At 44.8% G+C, this 10,714-nt stretch overlaps 2 protein-coding genes across 4 annotated transcripts in view; one reads left to right on the top strand and one right to left on the bottom strand.

Moving 5' to 3' along the window:
- The window catches only part of PPP1R10 (protein phosphatase 1 regulatory subunit 10), a 38,289-nt gene that overhangs the window by 14,513 nt on the left and 13,062 nt on the right, over positions 1–10,714 (top strand). Inside the window, exons 1-2 of one of the 3 annotated variants that reach the window (XM_049887622.1) lie at positions 6,948–7,027; positions 7,251–7,767. The gene's annotated coding sequence lies outside the window, so the exon portion shown is untranslated. Of the gene's footprint in view, positions 1–6,947; positions 7,768–10,714 lie in introns of those variants that run through there. The other 2 variants (XM_049887633.1, XM_049887618.1) reach the window with 2 other exon arrangements.
- MRPS18B (mitochondrial ribosomal protein S18B) lies at positions 121–6,443 on the bottom strand. Its single transcript, XM_049887728.1, has 7 exons — positions 6,310–6,443; positions 5,040–5,148; positions 4,837–4,934; positions 4,643–4,711; positions 3,012–3,078; positions 1,138–1,197; positions 121–717 (listed from the first exon to the last, which is right to left on the bottom strand). The coding sequence occupies exons 1-7, from the start codon at positions 6,385–6,387 to the stop codon at positions 422–424; spliced, it is 777 nt and encodes a 258-aa protein (XP_049743685.1). The 5' UTR covers positions 6,388–6,443; the 3' UTR covers positions 121–421.

The raw sequence follows: 10,714 nt of genomic DNA, 5'->3' as shown, positions 1-10,714 counted from the left end.
CTCTTCCCACAGCACCACCCCATTCCTTTAATTACCTAAAAAAACAACAACAAAAAAAACTCAGGCCCCCCCCCCCCCCAGCATTCATTGTAACTCAGCCCAAAGCAAAACAAAGGAACAGGAAAGACAAAGAGCTTTATTGTGGAAAAGCCAAGTTGGCAGAAATCTGAAAGCACAGAATATTCAACCCATCTATTTACAATTGAAGGGCTGAGGTTTCCCATACCCATCTGTACATCCTTCAGTCTCAGGTGTATTTATCCCCTTCAACCACAATCATTTCCTTCCTCCAGCCCCAGGTCTGCCACTAGTTACAAAACAGACACAACTCTTTGGGGTGACATGGACTAGTATCTGTCCCCATTATGTAATTCCTTGGTACTAGTGTCCCTCAGCCTCCCCTCCCAGTCTGCTGCAGCTCCTACAGAGCACTCAGGGGTCCCGCCTGATCCGTGAGGGAGGCTTCAGTTGGAGCTGTGGGGGGCACCTTGGGCATTCTCTCAGGTGGGGGGCCACTCTCTTCTCGGAGGTGGCCCTGGTAGAGCCGGCGGAGGCGGGACAGCTCTCTCTCTGGGGGCTGTTTCCATCTGTACCACGGATACCAAGGGTCTCCTGAAACCAGGGTGGGGGCTGGTGGAGTACTACTCACAGCTCCATGAGAAGTACTGAAGTCAAGGTCACGGGGTTCAACCTGGGGAATGTGGTAACTGAGAAGACCTAGAGAAAATAAAATAAAATAAAATAAAAGAGGGAGACAGACAGATAATAAGAAAACCAACGTATACAGAGAGACCAAGGGGGCTCTGCCTGCCCTGTGGGGGGGTGGGGAAGAGAGGTGGTGCCTTTTTCTAGTTTGTGCAAAGGTGCCATTGAGACCAGGGCCAAAAATTTATTCAAAGATTCTCCTATGTTCTAGCTATGGCCTTGGGACCAGGTGCTGCAAAATAAGAGGAATAACAAGAGGACAACGCAATGACATAGTAAGGACTCAGGAAAGGAGGGAAATGACAGTAGAGGAAAGAGATTCTGGCAAGAACATGTTAGAAGCTACTTTCTTATATAAGTTGGAGCCTTTATATCCATGCTCCAGCCCTAAGTCACCTCTTTCTGCCTACCTGTGACCGTTCTCATGCTCACCATGATCCCTGGCTTTCTGGATGGCCTGGGTCAACTTCTTGTGCTGCTTCCTACAGACTCCTACAGGGAGCAAAAAAGATGAGTGGAGAAAAAAATAACTCAGCACTAGTTCTATAAGGCACAGTCAACAGAAGAACAGAACTGCTTCCATATGGTGACAGAGGGCTGGATCTAGAAGACCTGGTTCTACCCAATGACCCCGTTTCTCTGACCCCTCCATGGGCCTCAGTTTCCCCATGTGCCTGATGGGAAGAATCCTCCCTGAGAGCTGAAATGAGAATGAAGATTTAAGACGGTCTAGCCACTATAGAAGAGTGACTGGGTGTCATGGACTGAATTACGTCCCCCAAAAATATGTGTCGTAAATCCTAACCTCTATCCTTCTGGACATTAGAATTAACTTGACAGCACACAACAACAACAACAACAACATGTCTGTGGTGGAGCCTTGGTGGCGCAGTGGTTAAGAGCTTGGCTGCTAACGAAGTCAGCAGTTTGAACCCACCAGCTGCTCCCTGGAAACCCTATGGGGCAGTTCTACTCTGTTCCATAGGGTCACTGTGAGTGGAAATCAACTGAGGGCAGTGGGTTTGTTTTTTGGTATGCCTGTGGTTACAATCCCATTTGGGAATGGGTTATCTATGTAATGTTAATGAGGCAGGATTAGTGTAGGGTGTACCTTGAGTTAATCTTTTTCGAGACTGTTAAATTGGCCAATCCACAGAGAAAGACTCAATAAAGGAAAAAAGAATTTCAGATCTAGGGAAAGCAATCTGAGAGGGCAGCAGCAACAGACCCAAGAGTTTTACAGATTGACTCAAAACTCTCTTTAAAAACTCCAACAAAATACGTACCAAAGATCATACTGCCACCCCCAATAACCATGTTGTTGCTAGGTTCCAACTTACAGTAACCCTACCGATTAGGGCAGAACTGCCCTATAGGGTTTCCAAGGAGCGGCTGGTGGATTCAAGCTGCTGATCTTTTGGTTAGCAGCTAGCAGCCTTAGCTCTTCACCACTGCCCCACCAGGGCTTGATTCAGATTATTCTTTGCAAATTTATCTTACTTTAGGGCAGGGGTTGGCAAAATTTTTCTGTAAAGGACCAGGTAGCAAATATGTTAGGCTTTGCAGGCGCTACAGTCTTTGTCTCAGCTTTTCAACTATGCCCTTGTAGGCTAAAAATGGTTGTATACACACATAGAACAACTGACTACAATAAAACTTTATTTATAAAAACAGGCGGTGGAGCAGATTTGGCCTGTGGGCCATACTTACGGAATAATCCTGAACTGTTAGGCTTACCATTCCAAATTTGGGAAATCTAATTGGATTGTCAATGGTTCAAGAAAACTTATTTGCCGGCCAATTTACTTATGAGAAAAATAACTTCCCTTTTGTAAAAAAGAAGAAACCTCATATTAACAACGACAACAAAAAAACCCGCAATTTATCTTTCAACAGCTATGTTTAGACAGACAGTTGGCTTATGGCAGTACTTGCCTGTATAACGTTTCTTCTATCTATATACCTAACTGTTTTAGCATTCAAGCATTACCATTAAATCTAAGTTTCCAAAAAGATCAACCATATTTTTCTTGCCCTAAGCAGGAGTCAGAAACCCTGGTGGCATAGTGGTTAAGAGCTATGGCTGCTAAACAAAAGGTCAGCAGTTTGAACCCACCAGACGCTCCTTGGAAACCCTATGGAGGAGTTCTACTCTGTTCTTTAGGGTTACTAAGAATCAGCATCAACTTGATGGCGATGGATTTTTTAAGTAGGATTCACTAAACAAATACCTGTTGTCTGACTGAATAAACGAGGAGTGTCCTACAGAAAACCTACTCTGGTGGTGAGGGGGACGATGGGCTAACCTGTGTACGGAGCGTGGAAAATGATACCCGTGTGGGCGCAGACAAACTGTTCCAAGAGCTTCACGTTCTGTGGGAGAGCAGGATAGAAACATGAGAGGAGGGGAGAGCAGCAAGACCACTAGAGACTGAAAGTACACAATCCCTCCACACTCCCATGGACTGCTTTAATTCCTATACACCCCTCAAGGTACTACCCTCTTTCATGGCCCAAATCTGTTCCATCAACTTGCTGAACCTGTTCTTGAAAACTCCAACAAACTCTTCCCCTTTCCTGGCCTTTCAACCATTTCATGTGCACACCTATGTTCTGTCACTGAGACTCACGGAGAATTCTCTTCCGCAGGGGTTAGGTTCTAAAGCCAGGCCTTTCGGCAAAAAACCAACGATGGTCAAATTTGGAAATTCCTGAAATCACCCAAAAGATGCAGTAGATGTCATAACATACATGTGTAAATGATTAACGAATATAACCTCGTGCTGTATATAACATATGTACTGTTACCGATTGCCACCAAATCAATTCTGACTCATAAAGACCCTACAGGACAGAGTGCAACTGCCTGTAGGGTTTCCAAGGAGCAGCTGGTGGATTTGAACTGCTGATCTTTTAATTAGCAGCCTGAGCTCTTAACCACTGTGCCACCAGGCTCCATGATGTATATTTGACTAAGAATAACTTTACAGCTTTAATTACGTAGAATGACTCAGCTAGCAAGTTGCTCTTAGTCTATACAGTTCAATCAAGGAAGTTATCTATGTGACTCTTCTGTAACCTATGTCAGAAAGGGCCTAGAGTGATTGAGTACACCCACCAGCTGACTGATATCACGGCTGACCTCCAACTTCCATGAAGACCAGCCATTCCGCCTGTACTCCAGTACCTTCACCGCAAGCTCAAAGGAGCACTTGCCTACGGTCAGTTTTATAACGTTCTCTAATTCTTTAAAGAGCAAGTCCCATCCGCTTCACAATGTTGAAGCCTTTTTGAAAAAAGTCCGGTAGAATCTATGCCGTGCTTCATGTATCTGCCCTCTTGCCCCAAGTTTTGGCATGCCATTGAACAGTGATGTGTTAATGAAAAAAATATCAAAAAAAAAAAAAAAAAATAGCACGATATGCTTGTTAATAGTTGTGACGGATATAAACGAACCTTTTGCGCACCGTTTCCTTACTACAAACAGGCATTTCTCTTACCTGGCAATCTAAACTGTAAATTTCACAGAAAAGGGATGAAGCCTTTTAGTACAATCCATAGCAGAGAAGAAAAGGCTGGAGAGATTGATGTGCACATATCACCAGAAACAGGAGAAAATGGTACTACAGGGGCTCCTGGCTATCAGGAAGTGTGGGACACCTACGGTACTCTCTTTTACATTGCAAAAAAATGAAACCTAATGACCACCGGGTTAATAACGACTCGCAGCTCTGCCTCGTTGCGTTTCCAAGGTTGTAAATCATTATGGAAGAAGACTGCTACACCTTTCTACCAAGGAATGGCTAGTGGATTTGAACTGCCGACTTTTTGCTTAGCAGCCAAGCACTTTAACCACTGTGCCAACAGGGCTCCTTTTATCACTACAAGGAGATTCCAAATACTTATCCCAGACAAAAGATCTCTGGATTCTCCTTACCCTAAAGTCAACATGCAACTTGTGATCCCGGCAGATGGGGCAAGGGTTTCCAGCAACTTTATTCCCACGCTGTAAAGAAAAGAAATTGGCAGGTGAAGATATTTAGGCCAATCAGAAAAAATGCTGTTGCCACTGTCACCATGGCCTCCACCCCTTTCCGTATCCCACCCTCATGTGCCACCCTCAGAACTCACGATACACGTCTTTCTAGTCCGCTGTGAGGGTACACCACCTTTGTAGTTGCGACGGTAGTCAGCCCAGACAGGGCGAGAGCCATAGCGGTTCTGGTATTCTGAGATAAGAAACAGCGGAAGTTATTTCTCGGTGGAATAGGGGAGAGATCTATGTGCACTTATCTCAGACCGTACCCGATTCTTCCTTTCCCATTTAGAGATACCTTCTGAGTCCAGGTATTTCCAGGGTTCATCCTCATAAGGAGAAATGGGAGCCAGGGGCAAAGAATCTTCCACAGGGGAGGCTTTGGTACAAAGAGCCTGAAGGGATACCTATGAAGGAATGAAATATGAGAACATGAGTTCCAAGAACAGGCTCCATTATTTTGTTTCCCACGTTTTGGGAATGGGACACATGTCCATTCTGTTAATGGAACACAACAGGGATATACGTGGAAACTAGTACTTTTTGTTGGGGTGAAATTGGCACAACCAACCACTACTCTACATCCAAACGGATCCTGAAAAAGAAGCTAATATTAGGAGATGACTACGATAGGTGACTAGGAGGCAATCTTATTTGAGAAGATGTTTCAAAAAACTTGACACACATAAGAAAGCCAATGCTCTCTGTGAAACTGAGTCTGCTGGAAAAAGAAGAAAGGAAAGGGGAGAATGTCTAGGCTCTTAAAAGCAGATGTCTGGAGAAGAGTGGATGCATATGACAAGTGAGTCCCCAACTCGATTCAATACCGAGTCAGTGAGCTGCCCAACCTCATAAAAAGTTGAACGTCAACATTCCACGAGAAAGACCAAACGAGTCCTAACGCTAGCATTAAAGCTCCCAGGCCTGTTATTAACTCCGTGGTGACCCCCATCTCTCCACTCTTCAGTCCCACTTTACGGAGTGGCATCTGATCAAGCCTTCCCATCTGACACTGCCCTACCAAGAACCTGCCCTGTCCTACCAAGAATCTCCAGGATGGTGAGTATGTGAGGCTGGACGGAAATCTCAATCCAAAGGACAGAGTTAATCTTCCAAGTGATTTAGTGAGATAAAGCGAGTTGGGAAACTGGTCACCTAAGTCGTGAGAATGTATCCTGATTTTACTGAGAAATGGAAGAGCCAGTAGAAGGTGGAGTCTCTTAACCCAAGAACATTACAGGCCATCACGGATTTAAACACTACCTTTTTTACTTAGGTGGTTGTGCATAAGGATCAATTCCAACACTTATTTAGATTAGACAGCAATTTGGGAAGAGGATAACCTCTAACCCTCGCTCTTTGCCCTCGGCTCGGATTAGAAAATACGCGCAGCACTGCGGTGGGTAGGGGTGTGTGGGGCGGTAGAAACAAAGTGTTGCCTAGACCGCCGAGACGTGAGCACGTGGGAAAGTCTTCACCTCAACCTCCCGAAAATCCCGCAGTGGAGCGACGACTAAGAGAAGGGATAACTAAGTTAGAATTGTACAAAAAGTGCTCCGAGGAGTTACCTGAACTCCGTAGGCACTTCTGAAGGGCGAAAAGCTAGGAAGCCGCCTCAGAAACGTGCTCAATACAGATGCTGCCATCTTGACCTACGCCCAACGCAGGCGTGCCCGGGAAGGCGACTGCGCATACTCCAGGAACCTGACTAGTTAGTGCCAAGGACGAGCCCGCAGTGCGGAAGGCGGCCGCGCGCTTGCGTCAGGACGTAAGCGTGATAGGGTGCTGTGGGGAAAGCCAATTTCAACTGCGTCACAATCGAATTCGATCTCAAAATTGCATTTTTTCTAAACCACCCGCTACAACTTCTAGATCTCATATTTACAGCCTCCTTTCTGAGCAATTTCGAAGGAGATTTTCCCCGGGATCCTCTCAGTGCGCATGCGCCGAGTCACTTCTACCAACCCAGGGTGAGAAGTGTTCACGAGGGGCGGAAGTGGTGGAAGCAGGGGAAAGGGTGGCGCTAGGTTCTCCGGTCACGCGCACGCGGTTGGGGAGCAGGAAGGAGGCGGAAGACGGAATCAGGGGCAGGGGATGAGCGAAGGCGAAGGAAGGCTAGCCAATCAGCTCGCGCGTTGTCTTTCACGTTGGCCAATGAGTTCACGCCTCGCGCACAATGTCTCGCGACAAGGGAGTTTCGCTAGCACGTTTGGGCGCGTTGGGCGGTGTCCCAGTATAAAGGACTCCGCCCGAACGGGCAGCCGCCATTCTGGGGTTCGTTTAGAGGTAAGTTTTCGTGATTTGTTGGTTGGAGGGTAAAATTTTGCGGAGGGCGTTGTACTAGAAAATGGAGTGTGTCCGGGCGTTAAGTTGAGAGACAGGGATTCTGTAAAGTGGCGGCATCGGGGTTGGCACTTGGAATGAGTTTTGGGAAAACAAGGTAGTTTTGGGTGTTTAAAAGCAACCCGTATTGATTACATCTTTCTCCCTTGTGTTCCTTTTATCCCAGGTTTGAATTTTCTCGGAGAAAGAAAGGCCGGCCACGAGGAGAAAAAGAAACAAGCCGCAGCAACATCTAAGCCCTTGAAAGGATCCTGAGGGGGGAAAGGGAAAACAGCAGCCACCAGCCCAACCACTTGTGTCTTCTGCCCCCCTCCCACCTATCTTGCCCCCCCACCAGCCCACGCTGCTTGGGACTTGAAATCTGTGGCCGAAGGACGTCACCACATAACTGCAAAAATAATCAACCACCCTCCCATCCTAAACCTACCCAAATTCACTCATCCAGCGTTTAATTTTTTTGAATCCACTCAGGACTTTTTTCTACAACCCCCCCTCCCTAAATGGAGTTGGGTGGGGGGGGATGAATACTGAGTTGGTCTTTGCTTTTTAAGAGACTTTTTGATCCAATGAGGCCCCCTCCCAAATAATTGAGTTTGGGTCTTGGTTGGTTGTTTTTTTTCCTCCAAAATTTTAAACCCCTTCCCCCTGAGCCCGAGGTGCTGACGTCGCAAAAAAATTGGATAGTAAGTGTCGAATTTTCAAAAACCAGCCTTGCAACAAGAAATCAACGTTTTCCCGTTGTGAAACCAAAAATAATGAGAGGAAGAAATGAGATCATAGAACAAATAGAGAACTGGAGAACGACCGACGCGGTCACTTAATCTCCATTAAGAAGGGCCTTTGGGTCTAAACAATCTTGTTCTCTCTTCCTCACCACCTATCTCTTAACCTGCCCAACTGCAGGCAAGGAGAGGGTGGAGGGAGGGCCAGCAAGTGAGAATTTTGACGGTTAACCCTTGATAATCCAAGCAATTTCCAGACTGCCAAAGCCATAAGTGTATGCTTTTTATAAAGAGGAATGGCTGCCTTCCTCTGCTTAGCAGCAGTCTTCAAAAGGGTTAATGAGCTCACATACAAAAGATGGTGGATCTTGTGGCCCAGAAGTCCCACTTCTTTGTGTGTGAGACGAACAGGGGCGCCTTTCAATTTGCCAGTTTAATAAGCAATCTGTACATAAAGATTGCAGGGTAAGGAGATGGGCAGAGAGATAATAGCTGGCTATGACTTTCTAAATGACTGTTAAATCCTCTCAATTTTAATGTAATTTGCTTGGGGTATATTTGTGTGGTTAAAATAGGTGGCAATCTAGGAATAAAGATTGCAAGACACTTAATTTAGGGCAAAATATAATCTTAGTGCCAATACATACAAAATAATGGGAAAGTAAATGTCTTGTAATTGTTGCAGATTGTATAGGTTATTTAAAAGCAAAAATGATTAACATTTTATATTTTTTGGAGGGGGGATACAGGGTGGAAAGGTTGGGAAATGTGGAATTCAGGAGTATAATTTTAAAAGCCAGTAGTGCAATTGAATGCTAGCTTTCGAAAAGATTTGTGTCGTTAAAAGCAATTTTTTTCTTCCCTGCTTCAATATGGCGACTTGTCCTTTTGTCTTCCAAGCGGCGTTCCAGGTTGTGTCTTGACCCATTTTTCTCCTGGCCTCCCACCTCAACCCTATTTGTTGAGGGGGGTCCAAGCCCTCCCCCTTTCCTTTTATTGGGAGGAAGGGGGTGGTCGGTGTTGGTAGATTGAACCTCAATTGCAAATTCAATTCTCCCAGAAAATTGTTCTTTTTAATAGTTTAATTTTTTTTTCACAACTCTCTTTCTCAAAAAATAGGTCAAATTTATTCAGCATGGAGGGCTGGTTTTTTTTTTTTTTTTAACCGAACCAGGGTATTTTATAAATGTAATCGTAGCTACCGGCAAAGCCGGGATAGCTTTTTATTTTCAAGTTCTCTTCTCCATTACAAGATGGCGTCCCTGCTTCTTTGTTGTTTTTCTTCCCCTTTGCCATCCAGAGCTTAGGGCCGCCTTAGAAACTTGATTAAGGGGGAGGAGTGGCACTGAAAGGTGATGTAATCAGCTTCTCCACTCTCCACCCTCTTGAAGCTCCGCCCCTGAGCAGATGCTTTCTGGATTGTGAGCAGGCTGCTGCTAGGGAGAAGACAGGAGAAGAAATTGTCCTTATTTTCTTTAGATGTAATCTTTTATACTCTATCTTAAGAGAAAAAAAAAAAAGCTGCTAGAAACTAGGTCTTGAGACTGCCCATTTCCTTGGTCAGCTGTAGCTTTTATTTAACAATCAGAGCTCATTGCTTTAATTTTCACCTTTCACTCATCACAACTGCTTGGAAAGTTTTCCCCACCTTAGTTGCCAGTCAAACCTCAACTCTCGGGGTAGTGTGTGATTGTGTTTATCTCTGTTGGGGTATACTGGGGAAAGACACAAGGGCTTGAGAAAGTAACTTGAGTAGACAAATGGGGCCTAATAACAGCGAAATGTGCCATTTCTGCTCAGGAACCAGTCCTTGGGCCTCCTGCATTTGTTCGTTTCATGTAATGAGAATACAGTGGAGATGGGTGCTTTAGGACTTTTTTTTCTAAATTGCCCTTATTCCCGCCTCTTGGTTTGGGGATAAACTCTTTGTGTTCAGTGCTGTAACACGTTCTCCAGTTGCTTAGCTCCTGTACATTGGTACTAGGATGAGAAGTGAATCTTTAGGAAAAGAGGCGGCAGTGGTAAACTCAGGGGGAATCGAGCTACGGTTTCTGGTAAGCAAAACCTTTCTGGTATTAATTACATTTCACAACCTTCATTTCTTTTTTCCAAAGAGCCACTTTTTTTGAATTTCTTTTTCCTCCTGAAAATTCTTTAAAACGTTGATGGGAAAATGATGTCCTCTCCATTTTAACTTGTGCTGTAGCAGTTGGTGCATGTTCAAAAGCCATGCCCTATCTGCGGGTGGTAGTGGGTGTCCTATTCCTTATCTTTCTTCTTTACGACTTTTTCAAAGTCACAAATCTTTTTCAGAATCTCCATATACTTTTTATTCTTTAAAGACCTGCATTGAAAGGTGGAGGTTTTAGGCAGAATTGGAAAGCCATTTTGTACAACTGTCCTGAGGCTAATTTTCTACTTGGTATGGACACCCAAATTATTACTTAAACTTTTAGATTGGATGGGAGGGACTCTTCACTTGTCTATTGACCACAAGTGTTTTTTATCTTTTAAGCAGTTTGTCATGTGCCTGTGCAGCATATCTTCTTTGGGAGCTGAACATTGTACCCACTGGGGTTCCTGATCGCTAGTGAGCAGGGGATTAATGAAGATCTTTTTTAACATGGGAGATGGGAAACAAGAAGGTCTACTAGGAAAACCAGATCCATCCAGAGAACCTTGGAGAAGCTGAGCCCTGTAGTTGTGGCCAGAGTTCTATTCTGGGATGCTTTCCTGTGAGGAGCAGGAAGGGTGATTTGGGATTCCTTACTGAAAGGCATATAAACAGGGGAGGTCACATATCAGGTGTTCAAAATGATGGACAAATCGGAGCTTACTAAGAAGAGAGGTACAACCTTGTGAATCACCTGAGAGACATAATTCAATCCACTATTGGTTTTTTTTTTTA

This window comes from Elephas maximus, chromosome 1 (assembly GCF_024166365.1).
Source record: "Elephas maximus indicus isolate mEleMax1 chromosome 1, mEleMax1 primary haplotype, whole genome shotgun sequence".
In the NCBI taxonomy this organism is placed as follows: domain Eukaryota; kingdom Metazoa; phylum Chordata; class Mammalia; order Proboscidea; family Elephantidae; genus Elephas; species Elephas maximus.
The sequence above is the reverse complement of the archived record's forward strand: the minus strand, read 5'-3'. Positions and strand labels throughout refer to the sequence as shown.

What these genes read in the sequence shown, in the direction of transcription:
- MRPS18B (XM_049887728.1), bottom strand. Translation starts at nt 6,387, where the DNA reads ATGGCAGCATCTGTATTGAGCACGTTTCTGAGGCGGCTTCCTAGCTTT. An exon ending in GAAGTGCCTACGGAGTTCAG is followed by an intron (nt 5,149 to 6,309) that starts GTAACTCCTCGG and finishes ATTCCTTCATAG; the next exon opens with GTATCCCTTCAGGCTCTTTG. An exon ending in CCAGAAAGCCAGGGATCATG is followed by an intron (nt 718 to 1,137) that starts GTGAGCATGAGA and finishes TATTTTCTCTAG; the next exon opens with GTCTTCTCAGTTACCACATT.